Here is a 27,881-nt window from a genome sequence, read left to right on the forward strand (position 1 = left end):
GATGTAATGAAGGTAAAAGCTGTAAAAGACAAAAATTGGAATATAAAAAATAGATAACTTAAGATATAGAATGTAGTAACCTGCAATGATAAAAAATTAGCACAGAACCAAATGCAATGAAAGAGAACACCAAACCAGTCAAATGTATGATAACTAAAAATATCCACCAGTGGATTATAATTTCAATAATTGTTTATAGATATACTGTACTACTATAAAGATAAAACTATAAAGTGAAACTTGGACGATTGGAGTACCTGAAAAGAAAAGATTAGAAGCTTTTGAAATGTGGTGCTGCTATAAAAGGATGTTAAAAATCAGATGGGTAGATAAAGTGAAAAATGAAGAGGTGTTGCGGCAAATTTATGAAAAGAAGCATTTGGAAAAATATAGTTAAAAAAGATGAGGCAGACTTATAAGCCATATATTAAAGCATCCTGGAATAGTCACCTTAATATTGGAGGGACAGGTAGAAGGGAAAAATTTTGCAGGCAGGCAATGTTTGGAATATGTAAAACAAATTATTAGGGATGTAAAATGTAGGGGATATACCGAAATGAAATGACTAGCACTAGATAAGGAATCCTGGACAGCTCATTAAATGACTGAAGACAAAAAAAAACTATAAAGATATTTAGAGATACACAGGATGTTAAAGTATGTTTATTTAAGATCTGCCACTACAAATATTGCTTTTTTTTTCTCGCCCAAGCAGTGGAGGAAAAATAATTCCTCATGCATAAAATATCATCAAACCAGGCTCAAATGAGTTCTCACTTCAGAGAATAACTTTTGTTTTTAAGGACAAAAAAAATCAAAACCAAAGAGCAAACATAACCATCTACTACAAACATCAGGAATATGCATTATTAGCACGAAATGTTCAATAACACAGATTTGAAAGAAGGAATTAAAATATTTAAAAAAACATTTAATTCTTCTTCAAATGTTAAAATTACAATTAACTTGCACTTAAATTAGTTCTGACTTCAGAAAGTCAAAATTTAAAGAATAATTGGGTATAACTAATTTTTACTGTGAGTTGTTTTTTGGGAAATAATCACAAGCAAAGAAAGTAATTTATTTAAAATATTTATTGACAATAGAATATTACAAAATTGGTCATTTATTAATAACTACAGCTATATCAGTGTAAATAAAATATATAATAATAAATAATTGACTTTAACATCAACATGTAGGCTAAATATTGGTCATAAATATTTACAACTATATTTTAGTTTAATATCATAAAATATATTCATTTTATGGTCATAACTAAACTGTTTGAGGTTAATTAATTAATAAGCCACAAAATGTTAACAGTGTCTATCCTTAAATTTTAATAACAATGAAAGTGATTATAAATTATTTATTCACTTACAAACAATAATCTTATAATAACAGTGTGCCAAATACATAACTGAACAGTAATAAAAAAGTAGCAAAGTAAAAAAGTACAAAGTAAAAGTATAATTTTTCACCTCAGTCATTCTGAATTGCTAATTTATATTTAAATAAATTACTGATAACAACAACGATTAAACAAATTAAACAACAAATGTAATAAACTATATCTTTTCACATATATTTAATAAAATGTAATGAAATAATTATATTAAAATAAAAGTAAATATTTGAGGTTTGACAAAAAAAAATACACAGAATTTTTTAATTTCCCAGTCTGTATAAGTCCAATTGTACAATTTTGTTGTGTTGGTACACTTGCCCCTAACGTATAATTATATTAGTAGCCATATTGGATGCTTAGTTTATTGTTGCTGCTGAAAAGACTACATGTGTTTTGATATGGTTGGTGATTTTTAACTTGTGGAAAAAATAAAACAAAGAATTTACTTTAATTTTGCTTTAAGAATGGAATATAGTGCAGTACTTTATTGGAAATGTTGATTGTTGCTTTTGGCGAGTCTTCTATGAATAAAACAAGTTTTTCCAAATGATACAAATGTTTCCAAGAGGGCCGTGAAGATGACAAATGCAATGTATGTCCCAGCACATCAACTGATAACACCGAAAAAGTGAAGAAACTGATTATGAAGAATCACCAAATCACTATCAGAGAGATTGCTGATGAAGTTTGTACATCATTTGGCTCATGTTAAGCAATTTTTTTCAGATATTTTGGGCATGAAAATTTGTGAAAATTTGTGTGATTATTTGAATTTTTGAAATTCAACCAAACGCAGTGCCAGATGAACATTGTTCAGGAGTTGCTGAATGAAGTAAACGACGATCCAGAACAGTTCAAACAGGTCATAACTGGTGATGAAATATAGGTGTATGGGTATGACGTTGAAACTAAGGCCCAACTGTCCCAATGAAAAGTTGCTGAAGAACCAAGACTGAAAAAAGCTTGTCAAGTTCGATCAAATGTGAAAATTCTGACCACTGTATTCTTTGATTTCAACGGCTTGTGTATCATAAGTTCGTGCTACCAGGTTGTACAGTCAGTAAAAAATACTAACTGGAAGTTCTAAGCTGTTAGTGTGAGTGAAGCAATCTGAAGAAAATGCACGAATTTGTGGCAAAACAATTCATGGCAATTGCATTACAACAGTGTAACTGCTCACAATTCACTGTTTGTTCATAAATGTTTGGCCAAAAACAACACCTTTACAATGTCTCAGCCTTCATATTCGCCAGATATGGTCCCCAGTGACTTCTTCTTCATTCCCAAAGCTAAAAAGAACCACGAAAGGGTGATGTTTTGCCAACATTGAAAAAATAAAGGCAGAATCACTGAAGGAACTAAACGCCATACCCAAAATTGCATTCCACAGGCGCTTCTAAGATTGAGAAAAGCACTGGTCCAAATGTATTATATCTGAAGGAGTGTACTTTGAAGGTGACAAAATTAATATTGATGAATAAACAGTTTTTGAGAAAAACTAAAATTCCATATATTTTTTTATCAAACCTCGTACATCAATCAAATAGGTTTTTTCTTTTTCCCATTTTCATATAAGCATCAATTTTATAGTTTCTTGTGTTATATTATTGTTCATTAACTCTTGACTCCTAAGTATGACAAATAATCAAGGTTCTATTACATTATTATGCTTATTATATTAGGCTATTATGTAACAGCATACATACCGTAATAAACTAGACCGATCTATAAAAATAACGCAAATTATAACACAAAATTAAAAATTAGTCTCAAAAAAAGTTTTAATTACTTTCTACCATACTTTAACCCTGTTTTTTCTCTTTTCACAATGATTTCACAACAATTATGTCAAAAATGTAGCTCTTCTAGTACTTAATTTTGTTTGAAGTACACAAAATTAAGTTATATTTCTAAAGACAAAATTTTATGTCATAAAAAAAATGTATTTTGATAGAGGTAGTGGTGTCAGATGTATGAACACCTGTCTTCTTTTTGTTTTTTATTTAATCTGCAAAATCTCATGATCATTTTAACACTTTGAAAACTTCATATTTTTATTTGATGGAATGATTTATATGAATGCAATCATATTAAAATTAATAAAATACATTTTAAAAAATGAACAAGAAAAGTAAAAAAAAATCAATTTAGAGCTCTGTATGATTATAAGAACTCCACAGTTGATAAGCACATTCACATATTTAATTGACAAACCATTTTGACAATAAGCAAAAATATACACTATTTTTTTTAAAATGCTATTGAAGGTGTGCTCTACAGTAAATGTATTATCAAGAAATAAAATACAATCGTATCTATATTTTTCTCTCTATAGATTTCAACTCTAGCTGCATACTTTACACTTAATAAATTGAATTACTAAGTATACTATATGGACATTTTTAACCGATAAGATTTTTACTATATTTATAAGCATGTATCAATCTTAAAAAAATCCACAACATAGCCCATTTTACTAAAAGCAGTAAAATAATTTGAAAGTAAAAATGGCTGAACTTAAATTTTTTATAATTAAAAATACTCAATGAATCCTGGTGAAAAAATTGCAGGAGTTGAAAATATTGCATTTCACAAAGCCTGGTGTAATTTACCAGCCACAGTCCACAACTATCTCTACCAGTAGGTAAATATAAACAGTCAATAAAGTTTTGTAAAAAAACAAAAAAAAAAAAATAATAAAGAACAATCACTTAACATGAAATAAATAACTCACAATGAAAAAACATACACACTTGCTGGGTATTCAGCAGAAGTGGGTGAAGGCCTCAAATATAAATATTTTTTAAAAATTAATTATATCATCTGATTACAGTAACATTTGATAAATAAAACTAGACACATGTTACCTTAATATTTAACTGAGCATTATTTTTTGTTCAATTTCTAATCTTTTCTAAAATGAAAAATAAAATCAAATATCCCTGTAGCAAACATTCTAATAAAACTACAACTACAAACTGAATTTTAAATAGAATTCAGAATAAATTATAAAATAGAATTCTAAATAGAATTAACAGAAAATAGTTAATTTTAAATTTTAAAAAGTAATTAATGAACTGAAAAACCCTTCAGTGAAATATTCTTTTTCTTCGTAACAGGTAAGTAATGACTGTTGCATTTACACAAGTTCAATCATCTTCATTGGCAGATTTCTAAACAGGCTATCTAGGCTATAAACTACAGCAGCAAATTTTTGAAGGTGGTAATGGGCCGCACAGCAGCGGCTCAGCAGCAGGGTCAGCCAGTCGCTCGGCCTATAAGCAGCATATTTTTAAATCCACTTCTGATTATCTTATCTTTTTGTTGAATGATTTAAACCATTTTCCATAAGGGATATAAATATTTTTTGTGCAATTTTACATCAATCCATTTTGCATGAATTTTTTCCATTGCTGTCTAAATTATGTGATATTGCAGTTAATAATATAAACATTGAATGACTCACTTTTAAGAAGATGAGTTTAAAAAAATTAGTTCTCATTAAAACCAATTCTATTAACATTCAACTAATAAAATACTAATAATATATTTAATACTATGATACATAATACAATAATTATAAAAGTGACACTATGTAAAAAAAGAGTAAAATAAAAAATCAAATACATAATGTAATATAAAATTACTGAAAACATCTATTTATAATAGCAATTATTTATCCATCTAATTTTACAACAATATGCTGACACCTTGTAATAGCTTCCAATGGATGATAATGAATTTTGGAGAATGTAAAAAACATTATTCCTGACCGGAGCTCAAATCTGGAATCTCCAGATGTACAGGAAGAATATTACCATTCTGCTATGAATGTCGGCATAACAATATTCTTATATGAAATTCAAAGAATTAAAATAAAACAATTTCATGAAAATATCTGAATATCACACGTAAGAAACACATTAGTAATTACGGATAAGGAATGTTATATAAATAAAATTAATAATCATAAAATCAAATAGCAAATATTTAATAAAAAGTATGATAAAAAATAAAATTATTAAATGATGATAAAAAACTGAAATATCATACCAGATTATGTGTACGTAGTGTATCACAATCAACAGGACTTTCAAGCAACTTATCAATTTTACTACAGCACCATATATGTATAAAAATACATAAATGGTTTCATACAGATTACAGAAATACATTTACAAACATTTTTATGAAAGAAACCACAAAATTAAACAAGAGAAAATTATTAGATAATAATGAAGAAATAAATTTCAATATAATCACAGCTTTTAGAAAATATTGACAGAAGATCACAGTGCTGTGTATAAATTAGTTATTATAATAGTTCACCTAATGGTAAAGCAGGCGCTGTACCAAGTGGAAGGCACTGATTTTTAATATGAACCTTATTTATTTACTACATTTAGCTTATAAAGGCTACAATAAAATTAAGGTGATTTTTTTATTAATCATCTCTTAAAAAGATGATGAATTATAAAAACATTAAATTAATCCCCAACATTGTCTGAATACTCTACATTAAACTAATGCCTACCTTATGAGAATTTAATAAATCTTAATTTATAATACTGTATTAGAATAACTAAATAAAACATATTATAACAATCTGTCTCTACTTAAATAAACCTAATTTACCATTACTACATTTTTCAGTTTTTTTTTATGTTCTGTAATCCTAAGGATAATATTCAATGAATCAAAGGAGTATTATTTATTCTTAATTTCTTACAATATGTAGTGTTGGCTTTTTTAACAGTTTTTGTAGATTTATTTATTATCCTATAGATTTTCAGATAAAGGATGACCTATTTTATGAATAAATATTAGAATGCATCAACAATAGATGTAAACAAAGAAAAACTTATCATGCAAATTTTAAATTAACTTACTGCCTGTTTATGTAATTTTATTAAATATACACATACTGAAAAACAGTACTGCAAGTGATGGACCATTATATATTTGTAAAAATTCTAAATTATATTTTTTCTATCCAATAAATAATCTCGCTTTTTTATTGTTTTCTATAAATATAACCTTAATAAATTTTTCTCCTAATAGGACATTCTAGAAGAAACCATAAAACATTTAAAGAAATTCTGAATGGACAGAATTATTGTTATGATAAGCTAGCAATAAATTTAAAAGTAAATAAAGCTGTTAAGTCTAAGAATCAGAAAGATACTATCAATAATGTCCATCAAGAGTGTAATACTTTATGGTAGCAAAACATGACCAGGCATAGCACAAAAAGTGAAAGATGAACAGGCACATACTGTTTCATTATTTTTTAATTAAGATTTATGAACTTCCTTGGTCATCTTGACTTATTTCCAAAACTGAAATCCTTATCAAAATTAAAATTTGAGAAGATTGAAGATATTACAATAAATTTGCAGACACCTACTTGTAATTCCTAAAAAAGCTACAAAGATTGTTTCGGTGCAGGAATTACTGCATCATCTCAGGAGGAAAGTACTTCAAAATAAATAAGGCACATTCGGTTATAGATATGTTAAAAGAATTTATAATAAAAGTTTGGGAATGTTTTTAACAGACCTGATACAACCAAAGTTTTCTAGCAGATAATTTGTTACGCACTTAAATCAGATTTTTTTTTTAAATTTTGGTTTATAGTGAAGAAAAGGTTCACGATAAAAAAATGGGTTTATAAGCACATGACAGGTAAATTTTATAAAACTGTAGTTTCCTCACAATACACAGGCAAAATGTTGATTTTTCTATTTCTAGGATTACATCCTAGAAAAACTTCCACTAATGCAACCTACAAGGATAAGTGCAAAGATGTTCCAATCAAAGTAACAAACCTTATACACACTCTGTAACACAATTGTACCAGGACATGACAACTGAGAAGTTACTCAAAGGTAGTATGGACCATATATATAAGGAAATAAAAGACCAAATTATCAAATGTAGTAGTTAAGAGTAGAACCTGTTTGCGTGTTGGGCTCACCGTCGCCTAGTTAGGGTTGTATATCAGCTTAATCAAATGGTCTTGTTTAGGACCTATTGAGATCATTTCTTCTTGGATCTGTGTTAGGTGTGCTGATGGGAGTGTCGTTTGTGGCATTCACATCAGTGGCATCTTGTCCGTGGCCAGACTGGAATATGTCTTCAGGCTTTTGAAGATGACCTCTGGTAAAACCCCTAAGGATTAGGTACAGAGGAGATGGCATGATGACTGGATCTGTCACCCACCTTGACTTGGGTCTATACCCACCTTGACCCTGGAGTTCCCTCCAGGGTCAAGAGCATACAAGTTCATATCCAGGATTAACAATAGCCATATTGAAGCCAACGAACCTGTGATAGAAGGGTCAAAGGGTAAGGTGAAATAAGGTTTCTGTACCAGGTGATTTTCCATCAGAGTATCGATAACATCATTAACCATAAAATTAAAGAGCATTGGACTATTACTGACCCTTGGGGAAATTCCTGTTTAATCTGTTTGAATCCTGAGGTGCAACACCGATTAAAATCAATGGAGATAGCTAGTGTACTTTGCTTTTTATGGAATCTTTCTTTAATCCCCTGGGAAAGGCATGCTACCTCCTCGATGGTATCCCCTTTCACCTTCACACTACTTCACAACACAAACAAATATTGCCAATAAAGATATTTGCTGCTATTATACTGGCCTTGGAAAAAATGACAGATGCTGCCAAAAAAAGATAGTGCTGCTGTCAGATTCGAAGGCAGCATTGCTTGCGATTGTCTCTAGTAACCCCCGTCTACTTATGGAACCCTCGCGTGCCAGAAAAGATGATCACTCTCAGTAAAACCATAGATGGGCTAGTGATGCAATGGATTCCGGCCCATTGCGGTATCTATGGAAATGAACAAGCAGATCGCCTTGCGTGGGTGGGTGCATGCCAACTACAGCGCATCCTGCCTATTTCATTGTGTAGTGCAAAACAAATGGTCTGCAGAGCTATCAAGACAACAAGGGCAGCAGATTTTAGAGATCATGGCGACAAACACTGGGTATCAATGCTTGACCCTAAAAAACAACTTCAACTGACTTTACCTAGAGCGGTAATAATGGCATGTTTTAGGCTAGCCACTGGACACAATTATTTGCGACACCATCTAAACAGAATAGGAGTGGCAGAGACGTCACAATGTGTCCTATGCAACGAAGAAGAAATGACAGCCTATCATATATTTGTATGTCCGGCGACTTTAGCTATGGTATGACAAGAGCCCATGTTAATATGGTGGCTGTATATTGGGCTGTGAGGAATAAAATGGCAGAAATGGCTACTCTGGCATAGAAAAAAAAAAAAAAAACAATTGTAACATTGTAAAATGCTTAAGATTATATGGAGTTTATTTTTACAGACATTGCTATTTAATAAATGTTCAGTATTAATTTTTATACTATCTTCAAAAAAATTATTACATTAGTTACCATAACACAACAGTTTTTTCTTTTAAAATATACTTTCACAAAACATTTTTATGTAAAAACATTAAAATCCTGAAATACAAACATAAGGGTTGTTCAGAACATACAGTATATAACTTTGCCACAGTATCTAAGTAAATCACTAAAATATTCATATAACGTTATCTTAAACTTAACAATTTTGAAGAATTCATGAATTTTAATCATTTTCACAAATAATGTTAAACTAAATTCTAAAACTACTAACACAATAAATTTACGCCTTCCTCCATATGAATAATTTACAAGTAATTCATTCGCTTTTTATTTATTCAAAATTAATCTGACTTGCAACAGAAACAAACCCCATTTATGAAAGTGAATAATCTTCATTACTATTAGACTCAGCATATCTGAGATAGAATAATAAACTGACACCTGACATACAAAATACACAATAGAATAATGAAGAAATAAGTTAATAAATAAATAAGGAAATGAAACTGGATATTTAGGAAACTGAATTATACAAGTATTTTAATAAAACCGACTGTCTTCAAGTAACAATCTCTTTTTCAGATACTGAAACACTGATTCAGAGATTTAACGTAACTTTAAGATAAAAAAATTTCTTTGACAATATTTTCAAAGAGGAACCTTGTTAAATTAATGTTAAAGAACATCAAATATATAAAAAACAACGACTACCTGAGAAGTATGAATATAATGAAGCAAATAAAAGAAATGCAAGGCAGTCCAATAATAAAAATGAAACAACTTGTAGGTCAGTATCTCTCTTTGGCAGTAGTATCGCCCTGTATATCCTGGGTAGTACCAGAATGTACAGATGCCTGCTTTCCTTTCATCCAGCCACCCATCTCTAAATCTTGTTGCTTTTTTTGTTCTTCTTCCTGAAATTAGAAATAGTTTTAATTATTTACCGTTTATCATCATCAAATCAATCTAGGCTTTTCTCAGTTTACAAGACATAAATGTATACAAAAGTAACTATAACATTAAACTGGGTGGGGATTTAATTTTATCAATGTTTCATGCATATTTTTTTTGTCCTACGAAGTAGTTGCAAAAAGTTAATAAAATCTGCATCTTCGGTATGAAATAATAATCTTATACATTAAATTATTATTTCATAAGTTGCAAAATTCATCCACGTACAACTCACACTGCATTCTAGTTTTCTTTCCAAAAACAGCAAGCTTAACGTGCTTGTCATTAAGTGAATTTGTCACAGTTCATAACATCAATCACTGAAAATTGTACAAAAAGGTTTTTGAATGTCATAAATGTTTCCATGAGGATTGTGTTAGTATTGATGGCAACAAAAAGCTATGTTTTATTTTATTTTTTTATTTGCAAGGTTCTGTCTACAATGAATTTATTCTAGGAAGGCCAAACAGTGAACAACAAAATGTCTGATATAAGTCGGCATCCATGGCACCATGACAATTTGAATAACAGTGTATATTATTATTTTAAATGTTTTAATTTTTTTATAACTAATTGTTTGTTACTAATATTAATAAAAATTATCTAAAATTTCTTCAAACAACGTGGTTACTACTGTCATAGATTAAGAAAAGAAAAGATGTTTTATTTTAAGATTAGGAATTAGTCGCACACTTTTCAAGAGTTAGGAACAAAGTATCTGATGCCAACATTTTCATTTTTTGACTATAAATGAACATTTTTTTGTTAGTTATGTTATAAATTAGTTTGATTGTTAAAGTAGATTAGTTCTATCGAACTATATTTGATTCTACTGAACATTTTTATTTGTCATTTTTTCTCATAATGAAAATACTGGAAGGAGCAATATTTTTTTATACTAAATACATTTGTTTTCCATGGTACATTTTAGGAGACATTTATATTTTACAATTTTTATACTTTCATTACATTAATTATTTTTCAGGTTTTAAAATGAATATCAACAGACCTTATTGAATAGATACTACTCTGAATCAGTGGTTTTAACATTTATCAGAAGCGTGTAGCAAATGTCAATAGCACTCCTCTTTCATTGGTACCATCAAGTACTTATATTTACTGTATTCAATAATATTTCAATTTCATAGAGGGCAATTTTAAAAAAAAAATTGCAGAAATACTTAATATTCTTACCTGTCAGTCACACAAAATCTGTTTTATTTACTTTACTAAATACTATTAATAAACTATAACAATTAGAAATTAATGATAACAATAAGCATTAAAAGTTACAAAAGAATATCCCTTTAAAAAGAATAAAGCTCTGGCTGAATTTCAGAATAGTGTATTTTCCGTCTTTACATTTATCAAGATTAGGTCAAATAAATTTGTTTTCTGTCTTCTGATAGTTGGCTTAAATCAATGTAGTACTTTAAAAAAATAATATTTCAATACAATAAGAAAAATAAGTAAGTTCATAAAATCAAGTCTAAGTCAAAGTGAAAAAATTAATTTCTCACCATTATAAAAAAACAACTGAAACTGGCATCAACCTTTAGTTACTAAAGGAACCAATCCACTAAGGAATAAAACCAAACAATAAATAGTGGTAGATCGTACTAATTAGGTTTAAATACAATGAAAAACTAGTTCAAGTTACTTTCTGGTAGATTTAACAACAAACAAAATACAGATAAATAAAAAATTAACAACACTTCTTAAGAGAAAAATCTCTCTCATTAAAAATTAGTCTATAATGAGAAAAACAATAAAAATACTTAATTACCTCAGCTTTCACCGATTCATAATAATCAATCTCATATTCATATTTAGGTGTAGTTATACCAAAAAAAGCAGCAAGTTTTTCACCGAGAAAATCACAAACAGCCAATGTCTTCGAGCTGGCAATTATGATATGATACCAAAACCAGGAACTCCAATACAAAGTATGCTGAAAATAATGTTATGAAAATAAGAAATACAATTTTTATTCTTCACCATAACCTTTTTCTTTTTAACTAGTTTTACATAAAAGGTTGTTAATGAACAACGAATATCAGCAGCAATAACCATTAACTTTTAAATGAAAGACATATTTTTCTTATAGCTACTACAACATGTTAACATAAACCAACAACTTCAAACCTTGAACTATATATTGAGAGGTACTAATTCACTATCACACAGTATCAACAAACTAATACCAATATTTCCCCTCGATTGATAATTTGTTTATAATTATTAATTGAACAAGATTAACATATAACATAATCAAGTATTGTATATATACAAATCATAGCATGAAATACATAAGCTCCAAAAAAAAAAACTTTAACTTCTAATTCAAAGTAATTATACTCAAACTAAAATTACGTCAACTAATAAAGGCCAATGTATTAATATTTCAGGCGACTTATTGATTAAACAGTTTAAAAACTAAAATGAAAGTCTTAGATGCATCAATAAACTTAACCTAAACCTTTTGATCCATTAAGTTTTCAACCATTGAAATATATAATTAATGTTTTACCACTGAAATAGCGTATTACAGCTACCTACCATAACTATAAACCTTCCACTATATAATTCATTAAATTCACACAATACTACCTTTAAATTTAATAGTTCTTGGGCTGCAGCAGTACTGCACAGTATGCCACCTCCATAGCAGAGATTGCTAACAAAAATGTGTTATAGAAAACCATGAAACAGGAATTAAATAATACCAATAATACTATAAAACCAATTACACTGTTTCTTTAAGTTTTATCACATGCCCAGTCGACATCTGAATAACTGTTTAATCCTCCTTCACCCTTTTTGAATTTCAGTCGTAGATCTTTGGCAGCACTTAAATATCTAAGAACATGCTTCACTCCTAGCCAAGAAACTGCAATTGAAAAATCTGGTCTTGTTATTATTGTTGGGTAAAGTTAAAAAATAAAAAAACACACAGCTAGTATTTGCCAAAAGAAATTGGACTTTAATTATGTAAAACAACTGAACTTATGTTAAAGCATAACCTTAAATTGAATGAAATTATGAACTAAACATAACTTAATTTCACATAAGAAATATCAACTGAAATCAGCATATCAGTAATAATATTATTAAAATGAGATTTACAATTATATACTTAGAAAAACAAAACATCAATAGACATAATATAACTGGAGAACTATTGCATTACTGACAAATGCTGTAATGTTGAAAAATTAGTAATGAACAAATGTCATAACCTTAGAAAAATAAATTAAAATAAATCTGGATTGGCATTGGCCTTTCCTGATTTATGAACCACAAACTTAACGTTAACTGATGTAAAAATGTAATTTTAGTTTGACGTAGAAAAAGACACAATAATATTACAGTACAAAAGAGTTACTTACAATATAAGCACACTGAACTTAATTGAGCACATGAAATGGGTTGCAGCTGAAATGACAGTCTTCTGTACGTGACCTGTCGTGACCGTATTAAAGTGAAATTGAAACTTGAACGGCATATGTAGGATGAACGGAATGTTCCACAGATTAGAATGATGACATAAAGGTTTAACGTAATGAGTAAAGAAAAACTGAACTTGCCTGTAGCACGCAAATATTTGCCAGAGATGACCTCGTAACAGCAAGTACGGAAGAATACCTCTGTAGTCCTGGGCGTAGTCCGCACGGTGAATCAGGAATACAGCGGCGTGATGTGGTTTAGTGGTAGAGTGAGGCGCGGAATCTCAAATGTGTTGTGATGAGTTTGAAATTCTGCTTGAGCGTGAATGTTAACACAGATTTTGCAGGAGAGTATTGCCCGAGGCGACTGCAGTGGTGAGATGTTGGAGGTACTCTGCCGAAAAGATGGCGAAAAAAAGGCGGGGGTAGCCAGATCCAGGTAATGGACAGGAGAGTGTGTGTGTGTGTGTGTATAAGGGGACGAAAAGATAACGGGTGTTTGAAAAGGGTATTCAGAAATAACTCGATAGAATAAGGGGCGCGGTCGCTAAGGATGACGGGGGGAGGGTCGAACAGAAGAACAATAATAGAGACAGGTGGACTTTACGGACCCAGTAATACGAAACCAAGTGGAATTCAAACATTCCTTGTAACAAAGCAACGGGACCTACCCTAGCTGTGAATTCGTAGAAATAACGGAAAAACTTTATGCCAGAATGGCGTAAACATACTGGGGGGCGAGCGAGCAGAATCATGAAGAGAAGACCAGAGGAGGAATCTTGTTTCCAGGAGGAGTGATGAAACCAGAAGAGAGTTTGATACGGATGACACGGAAGATACCATCCTTACCAGGAAATGTTTCCGAGATGACACCAATGGGTTTTTCGGGAAGAAGATGCGGAGTTGAAAGAACGGATTTGAGAAGTCGTTTTCTTGGGCTTAGAAAGAGGTATGCGATTGATAGGAACGTGGAAGGCTGGTGGTCCATTCCACCAGGAATCGCGAGTAGGAGGCTGTGAGGCAGAAGATCCTTGAAACGCGATGTCAGAAGCGTTATTTGAAGACTTTACAGAAGGGGGAGAAGTGGTTTCCAAAGTTCGTTTGACACGGTTAGTCTCGTAGGTCCGTAACCTGTATGATCTGTTGCGGTTGTTAGCCACGGTCGTAGCATCTGAAGAAAGAGTTGAAGCGACAGCGTATCGTTTTTTAGGTCTTCGAATGGTTGTAGGGTGAAATGGATGCTCATATCGTTGATCATCCGGAATGGGAGGCTGGGCATACATAACTTCCTCGGTTTCCCTACATTTATGAAAAGTGTCGCCAACAGAGTCTTCTTGTGAAAATAGGGTGTTGAAAAAGGAAGTTGATTCTTCAGACGGCGAAGCGAGAAATTCGGAGGTGTTGCCGATGATTATCCATCCAAAGACAGTGTAGAGCGCGGAAGGAAATCCGGATTCTTGAATATTGCCGGAAGGCGCCAAAACATGGCAGAACAGGTCACTGCCAATGAGAAGATCAATAGGCGAGGAAGAGCAAAACGTCGGGTCAGCGAGATGGAGATGTTGAAATTTGTGGGCGACTGAAGGGGACAAAGAATGCGAAGGAAGGTTACCAGAAATATTAGGAAGCACAAGTGCCTTAGATTGAAAGGTCTTTTTGAATTGAGGTAAGGAGTGAATTTTGATGTTAGCGGTACCAAGAACAGAAGCATGGGTAGAGGAAATACCGGAAAGGCGTATTTCAGAATTTTCCAAAGGAAGGGCAAGACGGGAAAGACAATTTTTGGTAATTAAGGTGCGTTGCGAGCCGGAGTCCAAAACAGCACGGACCGTATGCAGTTTACCGAACGAGTCTTCTAAAGAGACGATGGCAGTGCCAAGCAGCACAGTCGAAGACTGTTCACAAGAAGAATGACAGGAAAAACAAGTTGCGTTGGGGTCAGACTGCGGTGAAATTGGAGTAGAACTGATACGAGCGGAATGAGTGACGGGTGAATTATTAGAGAGAAAATTAGGGGCTAGAGCCACGGGAGGTGTCGTGGGAGCAGGTGTGGTTACAGAGGGTGAGGGGCAAGCGTTATGAGCAGAATGACAACCAGATAGAGTGGGGGTATGTGGGTGTAGAGACGAGTGATGGGACGATTGAAAATTACTGGAAGACTGAGATGGACAATTCTGTATAATATTTTGCCGGGAAAAATTAGGGGACGGAGGAGTGGTACAACGACCTGAAGATAAAAGGGGTTTCAAAGTGCTGTCGTTTGAACTTCCGAATAGAGCGATGTTACTCTTTTGACACAGTAAAGTATGGTGCGAGGAGTTATTGCAGTTTCTGCAGTTGAATTTTGACATACAAGTGTTCGGCGAATGAGAGCCCAAACAGCGGAAACAACGATCATTTTTTCGTAACCAGGCGATTTTTTGTTCATGCGACAAAGTTTGAAATTGTTTACAGCCATAAATACGATGAGCGTCCGCACATACCGGACAGCGGCCGGACGGAGTGTGATTTTGAAGAAAGAGGGATTTTATTGGCTTGGAGAATTTTGATGTTTGAGGACTAGGGTTATTAAAGTACGTAGGAGATTTTTCAGAAAAGGTGACATCGGCGTCAAGGCTTTCGGAAATTTTTTCCTCAACCGTGAGGAATTCAATCAGCTCTTCGTATGCGGGTACGCTTGACGAGGCGATACGATTTTCGAAACGCGTTCGAACATTGGGGGTGAGTTTTTCTAAACCAAGCTGCAGAAGAAGAAAATTTTCTAAATTTATGTTTAGACTTTTCAACGCATTAATGGAGGAAATGTACGTGGCCTTAAAATTAGAGAGGTAATTTTTACGATCATCGGACTGAAAACATTTAATACGGCTGTAAAAGCTATTTAGAAGAGAACGTTTGTTGTCATATCTGGAAATTAAAATGTCATAAGCGACTTGATAATTTTCCGCAGAAATTGGCAGAGATTCAATTAATAGGAGCGCATTACCAGATAAATGTGTTCTTAGAATTTGCAGTTTTTGTTCAGAAGATAACTGTGAATTTTCATGGACGGAACCTTTGAACAGATTGTGAAAATTTATCCAGTCGTGGAAATTTCCAGAAAAAATGGGAATTTTGAATTTCGGAGTCTCTAATAAGGAATGAAAAACTGGTTTGATATTCTGTTTTAAATCGGGAGTTTCTGATTCTACAAGTTTAATGGGACAAAACAATGAATCCCATTCGGTGCTGATTAAATTTATATCACAAATTTCGGATTGGTTTTTTATTTCTGAGTTATTAATAAGAATTTCATCGATGATGCCATAAAACTGTTGATCGAGGGCTTTGATATCATCAAGTTGTTTACTAGATACGGAAATTCCGTGAAAGTTGACGATTCTCCTGAGTTTGTTAACACGAAGCTGCGCTTTGGCTAACAGCGCAGCGTTAGCTGAAATGATGGTGGCCTGAGCACGAGTCATGTTGTGCATTAAGTTTACAATAAATATTTAAGTAGTAAGATTAGATACAATATGAAATACCACTCTTAAAAATAACAACTTAATTATACAACAATAATATAAAATCAGAAAGAATTTTTTATCAGAGAATTAATAGATACGATAATCGTTATATTAAATTATCACAAGCAATAATTAATTATATAATTACTGTAATTAGTAGTTGTTTACAACTTTCATGACATCATTACTTTCAGTAACATGCTTAAAAACAATACAATATAAGATATTCTAAATTTGAAAGAACAATTTAAAGTATTTATATAATAGAAAAAGTTTAGATCAAAAATGTTTGAAAGAGATTTTATGACAAACAATTTACTTTAAGAAATGTAGTATGAACTGTAAATCCGGAATGATATCCGGCCCGGAGGACCAAAAACAACTAGCTATGTTGGGTAAAGTTAAAAAATAAAAAAACACACAGCTAGTATTTGCCAAAAGAAATTGGACTTTAATTATGTAAAACAACTGAACTTATGTTAAAGCATAACCTTAAATTGAATGAAATTATGAACTAAACATAACTTAATTTCACATAAGAAATATCAACTGAAATCAGCATATCAGTAATAATATTATTAAAATGAGATTTACAATTATATACTTAGAAAAACAAAACATCAATAGACATAATATAACTGGAGAACTATTGCATTACTGACAAATGCTGTAATGTTGAAAAATTAGTAATGAACAAATGTCATAACCTTAGAAAAATAAATTAAAATAAATCTGGATTGGCATTGGCCTTTCCTGATTTATGAACCACAAACTTAACGTTAACTGATGTAAAAATGTAATTTTAGTTTGACGTAGAAAAAGACACAATAATATTACAGTACAAAAGAGTTACTTACAATATAAGCACACTGAACTTAATTGAGCACATGAAATGGGTTGCAGCTGAAATGACAGTCTTCTGTACGTGACCTGTCGTGACCGTATTAAAGTGAAATTGAAACTTGAACGGCATATGTAGGATGAACGGAATGTTCCACAGATTAGAATGATGACATAAAGGTTTAACGTAATGAGTAAAGAAAAACTGAACTTGCCTGTAGCACGCAAATATTTGCCAGAGATGACCTCGTAACAGCAAGTACGGAAGAATACCTCTGTAGTCCTGGGCGTAGTCCGCACGGTGAATCAGGAATACAGCGGCGTGATGTGGTTTAGTGGTAGAGTGAGGCGCGGAATCTCAAATGTGTTGTGATGAGTTTGAAATTCTGCTTGAGCGTGAATGTTAACACAGATTTTGCAGGAGAGTATTGCCCGAGGCGACTGCAGTGGTGAGATGTTGGAGGTACTCTGCCGAAAAGATGGCGAAAAAAAGGCGGGGGTAGCCAGATCCAGGTAATGGACAGGAGAGTGTGTGTGTGTGTGTGTATAAGGGGACGAAAAGATAACGGGTGTTTGAAAAGGGTATTCAGAAATAACTCGATAGAATAAGGGGCGCGGTCGCTAAGGATGACGGGGGGAGGGTCGAACAGAAGAACAATAATAGAGACAGGTGGACTTTACGGACCCAGTAATACGAAACCAAGTGGAATTCAAACATTCCTTGTAACAAAGCAACGGGACCTACCCTAGCTGTGAATTCGTAGAAATAACGGAAAAACTTTATGCCAGAATGGCGTAAACAATTATAGTTACATACATCAGACTACTCATTAGCCGATGATAAGGAATAGTAGCATTCAATTATGATTCTTCAATCAGAAACCCAGCCTCCAATGGTGTAGCTACATGTACATAATTTTCTGTATTGAATTCACTAATTAACTTATTAATTATCTTGCTTTGTATGACAGTTAAGCTGTCATTTGCTCTACTAAACTGCACTCCTAAGAAACAGTTAACCAGCCAATTCACAAGCATCTCCTTTTTTTCTTCTTCAGTAATTTGACTGATTTGATGCAGCTCTCCAAGATTCCCTATCTAGTGCTAGTCGTTTCATTTCGGTACACCCCCTACATCCTACATCACTAACAATTTGTTTTACTTATTCCAAATGTTGCCTGTCTGCACAATTATTTCCTTCTACCTCTCCCTCCAATATTAAAGTGACTATTCCAGGATCCCTTAATATGTGACCTATAAGTTTGTCTCTTCTTTTAACTATATTTTTCCAAATGCTTCATCGACTTGCTGCAATACCTCTTCATTTGTCACTTCATCCAACCAACTGATTTTTAACATTCTCCTATAGCACCACATTTTAAAAGCTTCTAATCTTTTCTTCTCAGGTACTCCAATCGTCAAAGTTTCACTTCCATATAAAAAGACACTCCTTTTGTTCTTGTTTATTTTCATGCAGTAGTCCTTGCATAGGATTTCATCCGTGATGTTCATTGTTTCTTCTAAATCTTTTTTACTCTCTGCTAGAATTGCTATATCATCAACAAATTGTAGCATCTCTATTTTTCACCTTGTACTGTTACTCCAGATCTAAATTGTTCTTTAACATCATTAACTGCTAGTTTTACATAAAGATTAAAAATTAACGGGTATAGGGAACATCCTTGTTGAACTCCCTTTCTTATTACGGCTTCTTTCTTATGTTCTTCAATTATTACTGTTGCTGTTTGGTTCTTGTAAATCTTAGCAATTTTCCTACCTCTGTATTTGAACCCTAATTTTTTTTAAATGCTGAACATTTTATACCAGTCTACGTTATCGAATACCTTTTCTAGGTCTATAAATGCCAAGTATGTTGGTTTGTTTTTCTTTAATCTTCCTTCTACTATTAATCTGAGGCCTAAAATTGCTTCCCTTGTCCCTATAGTTTTCCTGAAATCAAATTGGTCTTCTCCTAACACTTTTTCCACTCTCCTCTCAATTCTTCTGTACAGAATTCTAGTTAAGATTTATTATGTATGACTAGTTAAGCTAACTGTTCTGTATTCTTCATATTTATCTGCTCCTGCTTTCTTTGGTATCATGAATATAACACTTTTTTGAAGTCTGATGGAACTTCCCCTTTTCCATAAATATTACACACCAGTGTGTATAATCTATCAGTCGCTTCCTCACCTGCACTGCACAGTAATTCTATTCCAGGAGCCTTTCTGCCATTCAAATCTTTTAATGCTCTCTTAAATTCAGATCTCAGTATTGTTTTTCCCCTTTCATCCTCTTTGACTCCCCCTTCTTCCTCTATAACACCATTTTCTAATTCATTTCCTCTTTAATATATTCCACCCACCTATCGACTTTGTCTTTCGTATTATAAATCGGTGTACCATCTTTGTTTAACACATTATTAGACTTTAATTTATGTACTCCAAAATTTTCCTTAACTTTCCTGTATGCTCCATCTATTTTACCAATGTTCATTTCTCTTTCCACTTCTGAACCCTTTTCTTTAATCCACTCTTTTTTCACTAGTTTGCACTTCCTGTTTATAGTATTTCTTAATTGTCGATAGTTCCTTTTACTTTCTTCATCACTAGCATTCTTATATTTTCTTCATCTTTGAGTTTTTCTTTCAACATATGATCACTTGCCCCTGAGTCTATAATGAATATACATCATTACAAGATGATCCAATATTTTCTTTAATAGTCACAAAGTTATTTCAGACAAATTTTGTGCAACATTTGTTGTTACACTTCTTCTTTTACCACTACTATCACAGCCACCATGTCGACCGTGTAATTAACCCCAACACTTGTTCGTTTACCTTGAAGAGTATTTTTCTTTGAACACTGGACTACATACTGGTTTCTATCACCACAGTTATAACAATTACTATTACTAGATGCTTAGAAGCTTATTTCAGAATCTGGTCTTGAATTTGAAGAGAGCTATACTTTTAATTTTATCTCTTCATCTAATGATAACTTAAAAGACCATTTTCTGAAGTTTAGTATAATTGGTTTTCTAAAAGCAAGGTTATTAAATGAAGATGGTTTTTTGAATCGATTATAATGTTAAGTTGTGTTTCTAAAGTTATAGCAGTATCATATTCTTTTGATAATGAAAGCAACAGGTAACATATCTTATCCAATTCATTAATCTTGGAACCCAACTCTTCCAACTCATGATTAATGCTAAACTTCAGAAAATGGTCTTCTAAGTTATCTCTATGACTACACTTTAAATTCATCAATTTTTCCCACAAAGTTTGTTTAGTAAATGCATTTGAATGAAAAAATATAGACTGTAGAGCCATTACTATTTCTTTTGTAGTCTCAGCATCCTTAATTACATCCAAATGTTTGTCAGTAACATCATGTATTATTATAGCCTTCACTTTCAAATCTTTAATGAGAAAATCCTTTTTCTTAGTTGCATCCATTGTTATGTCTTCATCCAACATGCATTCAATTTGTTCTTTTTCCAATAGTGATCAGGTTCTAAACTTCAAGTTGTTAAAATTATTTCCCAATAAAACAGATATGCTGATATTCACACCACACATTATTCTGGCTACGAAATAAATGACCCTATATGACCCTTCATAGGTTATTGGTGTGGTCTAATTTTTATCCAAAAACATCACCTTCTTATAATAAATATTTGGGCTTATCTGGGCCCACAACCTGTAAAAGGTTGTTAATGAAAAAATATTTGCAGCAATAAGCATTAATATTTATCATTAACAAAATGAAAAAGACACATTTTTCTTATGACTACTTCAACATACAACAATAACAAACAACTAAAATTATGCTGAACTACATAGCTAGATACTAATTTGATATCATATACTATCGATAAACTAAGACCAATATTTTACTAATTTTTGCAGTTTTATAACTAAAAAGACAGTCCCATTATAATTTCTAATTAGTACATGGCATATTTAACAGATCCACCCATGACAAAAATATTGATTTACTTTTTTATTAATGAAATCATATAAAAAGAATTGCATCCCACTAATTAACCATGAATCAACACTTCTATTTAGAGGTATTTAAAGAAATAACATTGACAGTGCCCAGACAAAGCAGTAAAATATATAAATATGAGGTAAAAGTAAGTAAAATATAGCAGTAATATATATATATATATATATATATATATATATAGCAGTAAAATATGATATATATATATATATATCTATATATCATTAACCACAACAATACTAGTGTCCACACAGCCTTGAGTATATACAGAATTTTTGGCCAAATAACAACACATTTATCTCCCTAATTCACCTTAAACATGTGACCTCACACTACAACACTGTTTTCTGTTCCCTTGAATTAAATACCAAATGGAAGGGATATATTATCTTGTGTTGACAACATGAAAGAAAAAACACTTCAGACAAACGATATCAGAATTGAAGACTTCCAGAAATGATTCTAGCAGTAGAAAAACATTAGTCAAAAGGAGAGTATTTTGGAGAAGACTAGGGTAAGTTGAACCATAATAAATAATTTTAAAATAAAATTCTGATAACTTTTGGGTGTCAGCCTCCTAATTATTACCGAAAAAAATGAGGATACTATAAAGTTATTGATTTTTAAAAAAAAATATTTTTAACCTTTTAGATAAAAAGAAATCAAATAAAACAGAAGTCATTTTTAAATTGTAGTTTCTCATTAAAATACTTGTCCTATAAACAACTTGTCTACTGGGAAGTCTCACTATTAATTATTTATTATGAAAATGTACATTCTAGTATGAATTACTACATCTGTAAAAACTTTTTAAAATGTCAGAATGAATTTTTAAGAAACAAAATTGGATGACAAATCATTTTGTATGCTAGTCCATAAATATTAATCATGTAGGCTGATATTTACTAAATTAAAAATTCACCTCTATCACGTCAAATCAAATAAAAGAATTACATTTGTATAACACAACACATTACTTTGCCACATGAGGAAGGAACTTATTATGCATAAAGTAACATTTTTAATAAATTACTGATCAATTTAAAAAGCCACAGATTTATTTAAAAGAAAGTTTTTAAATTTTCTTTTACTGAATAATATCTGTTTCAAAACAGAACTAATGAGGTTATAAATAATATTAATCTTTAAGAAAAACTTAAATTATCTGCACTTTCATTTACAAATAATTTCTCTTAATACTTTCTAGATTACGTTCTGTTTATTCATTTAATATCTTTTTGATTATTAACATGGATTTTAATAATTTTTTTATGTATAACAGTGTATTTTGAACGCTACTCTGAGTCATTTTTTATTACAGATTCCCTTGATACATCAAGGCAATTATGTGAAAATTCATTACTTTTATCAAGCTACCCACTTATGATGTGATTTATCGGATGTACGAGGCCTGTTCAGAAAATTACCGAACAATTTTATTACGCGCCAACAGAGATATTTAGTGACTTGTGGTTGGCAGCATTGTGTTCCACATAACATCCTCTATAACCACATGTTCTTGAATTGTTGATATCTTGTTTAGTTTTTATGTTATTGTTATTTTAGTGCAATGTGTTTAAGCGTTAGTACTGATTTTTGTAATGTGCGATTTTTTTTGACGATTGAACTTTTGTCTCAATGTTGTAGCCATAAGCCCATTATAATCTTTTGCATGAATTTTTTATCGTCATTGGCTAGTTCAAGAAGTTGCTGACAAAGTCCATTTTATGTTCTTTCTGCTATTCGGTCATCAAACGAGGAACAAACTTTGCTGCAACTCGATGAATGTTCAATTTTTCAATCAAAATATCATGGCAAGATCCAACTGAGATGCTAACCTCTTATGCAAGTTCTCTGATAGTCAATTGGCAATTTGCATGCACCAGATCGTTGATTTTCTAACGTGGGTGTCATCAGTTAAAGTCGAAGGCCTTCCTAGTCTAGAGTCATCTTCGATTGACTAACAACCATTTTTAAATCATGATAACTATTCATAACATTGCATATGACCCAGGGTATCATCTCTGTAAGCTTGTTTCAAAAGTTGAAACGTTTTTGTGAAAGTTTTCCCCCCAGTTTCCTTTCACGCAAAATTTTACATTGTATCATTGCTCCCAAAAATTACACATAATAAAAATCAATATCTCTTAAAACATGTTGCACTCAAATAACAATATCACAAAAAGTAAACAAGATATCAACAATCCAAGAACATGTGGTAATAGAGAAGGTTATGTGGAAGACAAGCTGCTAACCGCACATCACTATATCTACACTGGCACATAATTACAAATGTTTGGTTATTTTCTGAACTGGCCTCATATAATCATGTACAAAATCAGAATAACACTTTTACTTATAAACAAGTTATCGTACACATGCCAAAATCGAAATATTAAAAAATGGCATAATTTTTTTTGCAAACTATTCTCTGTTTGTTTTCAATAAAGAATCAATGAGAAATTCAAGGTTTAATTCAGGAAATAATAAATTTACCAAAGGATACAGCTAATTGTGTCAAAATAGAAGTTAAATATTTCTACCATCATAAAATGTTAAATGAACAATAATAAACTAACCGGGTCAGCGGTTAATAATTGATTATTGGTTGATTTCTTCACTGTATCAATTTCATCTTCATCAGTGCTGTAATCCTCCAATATTCCATCAGAAAAATATAAAACTCGTCTTGGGACTTTTTTCTTCTTTTGGTCAACATTTACATCAGCGGTTGAAGGAACAACTTCATTTGTTCTCCCCATCTACAAAAAAGAGCAAAAACAATTTCAAACTACACCTAATAAAATTATAGTCCAGTGGACCTCTATTATTAATCAGGAATCAGGACTCCATGATTGCATATATATGTGGTTCTAGGTTGGTTTTGTGGTTAAACTAGTCATTTCAAAATCAGCTGATTTTTATAGGAATTCTAAGGTTCAAGTACTTGTAAAGGCAGTTGCTTTTATATGGATATGAATGTTAGACTACGGATACGAGTGTTCAGTGGTGGTTGGGTTTCAATTAACCACACATCTCATGAATGGTAGGGCTGAACAAATTAACCGGTAGTTTTAAAAGTCAGACTAGCATGACTTCTCTGTACAGTACTGTTGACTTTGTATCACTATCCTGTTACTCTGAAACCTGATATACATAAATAAATAAAATAAATAAAAATATTATTTTATATGAGAATAAAATAGGCCTTTAAAAATAATGACACGTAGAAAAAAAAAATAAATGACAATAAAAATTGTATTTTTTTTACAAAAAAAAGTACACTTACATAATATTAATATGGTATAAAGTCAAACATTGAATTTAAAAACATATACAGCAATAAACTTTGAAACTACAGTTACAAAGTATTGATAGTAATTTATTACCAAATAAACAAGTTATGTATTTTATATATAAAAACTCTATTTATCAAAGTTAGGTTAAATTTAAAAGTAGTCAAAAAGTAAACATTTTAGTTTTTCAAAGAAAATTTTCATTATTGAATAAAAATCTATGTTTCTCTGTGAGACATATGTAGGCCGAATTATGTATTTACAAGCCCTGTGAAATCCTAAGAATTTAATTTCAATTATGACTTATTTTAAGGTGGTTCTTTTTCTATTTCATCCAAGTTCTATATGCTTTACAAAAAAAATACTGTTTTGTTAATAAAAGGTAAAAGTACTGAATGTTTATTTTGATAAGTCATCTTCTAAACCACATAGAAATTACAATTTCTAATTAAAAAATTCTAAGAGGAAAAATTCTCAGATCTTTTTTAATAGCCAGAGTAGTAGTCTTAGTCTTCTAATGCAAGAATTTCAGTAACTACAGCAGTTAAAAATTAAAAATATAGTTCTACAGTAATTGTCATAGAACAGCTTGTCATTAAAGGGTACCTTAAGAATGTGGCGAACTTATTTACTTTTACGATTACTTTTATATATAATTCTCTTAATTCTAAGACATTTTTTTTTAGATAAATTGAAACTTAAGAATTACATAAAAGTAAACAAGTCTTAATATGATATAAAAAAAATCTCTTTCAGCACACCGGAAGATGGGGGTAGATCTCACCGGTGCTAAGTAGGGAATACAAAATATTTCCGTCTTAAAATTAAGAAAGCCTTCAAATTTACTCAATTCAACAATGGTTGCACGTGAAAAAACGTTTCACATGTTTAGCATACTACAAGCCTCATTTTCTTACAACTCCAGCAAAATTTTGGTCATCCCTTGCTGTAAGAGTTGGTCGTATCAAAAATTGTTTCAGACAAACGTTTTAGGTAATGTTTAGAGGACCAATGACCACTTTAAACAGATTCAATACTGTACCCATTAAGGGATGTGATATATTAAGGGGTATGATTCCTTTTTGTCTTTAAAACCCCATTTTTTCAACCCCCTGGGCCAATGGTTGGTTATATCCAAAAACTTTATTTACATAAATGTTAGGCCCTTATCCAAAGAATAGTAGAAACTTTAAATGAATTTGATATTTTACTTTATAAGAAAGTTATAGCAATATTTTGTTTTTTTTTCGAAAAAAGCCCCCTATTCCAACCCCATAGTCCAATTTTGGTCATTAACGAACTTGACCGAGATTTTGGGATGAGTTATTTTTAAGGAACAATTTGAAAGTGATTGGTGCAAAATTACGGTAGTTATCATGCCCACAAGAGTGAAATATATATATAAACTTTTGAGCTGATGTTGGTTTTAAGGTCTGGAGGATGTGAAATGCGAAGGTATGTAGAAATTTTCTGTTAGTCAAATCATGGTACCAATTACAATAGGTAGTTTTCTTGTGAAATCTACCTAAAAATCTTCAAAGACAGCTTGCTTTTTGTGATACATACTATAGCAATATTATCCTTGCATCAATAAGGTAGTAAAAACAAGAAAATTAATCCAATCAGTGCCAAGGACGTACTAAGATGGAGGGAAAAATACTTCTGACATGCCATGAATGTGCAAATAAGCAAAATGTCACTTAAACTTCATGCATCTAATGCAATAACAGCTGCATCTACCCAACATTCTACTTTTCTGTGCAAAACATATTAAATTGTTCAAAATAAATCAGAGATCTTTTTCTTGTTGTTTTTAATAATCCTGAGGGCAGTATTCTGATTTTGTTAAATTTAAACCTTACAAAAGAATGACAATGATCATAGTCAATATCTTTATATCACTGAAATGAAGTGTATGTTTCAAGCTGTTATGGCTCATGCTTTTTTTGATGAAACATAAAAAATGCAAAATATTAAGTGCATTAAAACCAAAACAACATTGTAAAGTTTCTATTGTAGTTATTGCAAGTAAATTTTACAAAAAAATTATTTTTTGTAAAATAGTAAAAAATAATAACTAACAGATATTAGGAAAGTTCATGAGTTAATTTAGCAATACCAATAAAAACATAATTTTTTAAAATAATTTTTCTAAATTTTGGATGGCTTAAAATGAAAATAATCTTATTTTTCATTAGCAGTGAATGAATATATTATGTGAACATGAAGTGTTTTCAAAATTCATGAATTGATTATTTAGGAGAAAAAAATTTAAAGAAGGGATGAGTAAAGAATTTTGTAATTTTCTGATGTGAATGAATTTACGAACATTTTTACACAGAACAATTTCTTTTACAATAACAAATTAAATTCCAAAAAAAATTGAAAATTTATTACTTAATTTTGTTTATATTAAACTACAAGCATTCACATACAATATTTACTTAAAAGATTAACACGCTGTTACCAACTTTACATGAAGACAATAAATATTGCAGTTTTTTCCTTGCAACAGCAATAAAAAGAAAAAAAAGTTTGACAAACTTGGATTAATACTGCATAACTCAATCATAAACCTTAGCAACACACAGGATACCTTCTAACTTAACTGTATACTCTTTGAATGTATTCCTTAGCTTGTATACTATAAACAATTATTCTTAATTCTTTTGCTTTCCTTCATTCAAAAATGTAATTCATATCAACTAAAATATTTTTTTACATTTATCTTACTTAGTTAATAATTTACAGATGTCAGTGTCTGGATTATTTTTCTTTTTTAATGTTAAAGAAGTAAGCAATTTTTATAATTGCTGTAACTAAACATTCTCTTTTTTTTGTCTTCAGTCATCTGACTGGTTTGATGCAGCTTTCCAAGATTCTCTATCTAGTGCTAGTCGTTTCATTTCAGTAAACCCCCTACATCCCTAACAATTTGTTTTACATATTCCAAACATTGTCTGCCTACACAATTTTTTCCTTGTACTTGTCCCTCCAATATTAAAGCGAC

At 31.2% G+C, this 27,881-nt stretch overlaps 1 protein-coding gene across 5 annotated transcripts in view; it reads right to left on the minus strand.

Annotated features, from left to right (window-relative positions):
• LOC142331731 (protein FAM177A1-like) overlaps positions 1 to 27,881 on the minus strand; it is a 33,041-nt gene continuing 5,160 nt past the window's right edge. For 3 of the 5 annotated variants that reach the window (XM_075377783.1, XM_075377781.1, XM_075377782.1), the window contains exons 2-4: positions 24,155 to 24,337; positions 11,557 to 11,721; positions 1,091 to 9,733 (exon numbers count right to left, since the gene is read on the minus strand). In XM_075377783.1, coding sequence (XP_075233898.1) covers positions 9,608 to 9,733; positions 11,557 to 11,721; positions 24,155 to 24,337 — 474 coding nt within the window. In that variant the 3' untranslated portion in view covers positions 1,091 to 9,607. Of the gene's footprint in view, positions 20 to 1,090; positions 9,734 to 11,556; positions 11,722 to 24,154; positions 24,338 to 27,881 lie in introns of those variants that run through there. The other 2 variants (XR_012758072.1, XR_012758071.1) reach the window with 2 other exon arrangements.

Source organism: Lycorma delicatula, chromosome 10 (genome assembly GCF_047948215.1).
Source record: "Lycorma delicatula isolate Av1 chromosome 10, ASM4794821v1, whole genome shotgun sequence".
Taxonomy (NCBI): domain Eukaryota; kingdom Metazoa; phylum Arthropoda; class Insecta; order Hemiptera; family Fulgoridae; genus Lycorma; species Lycorma delicatula.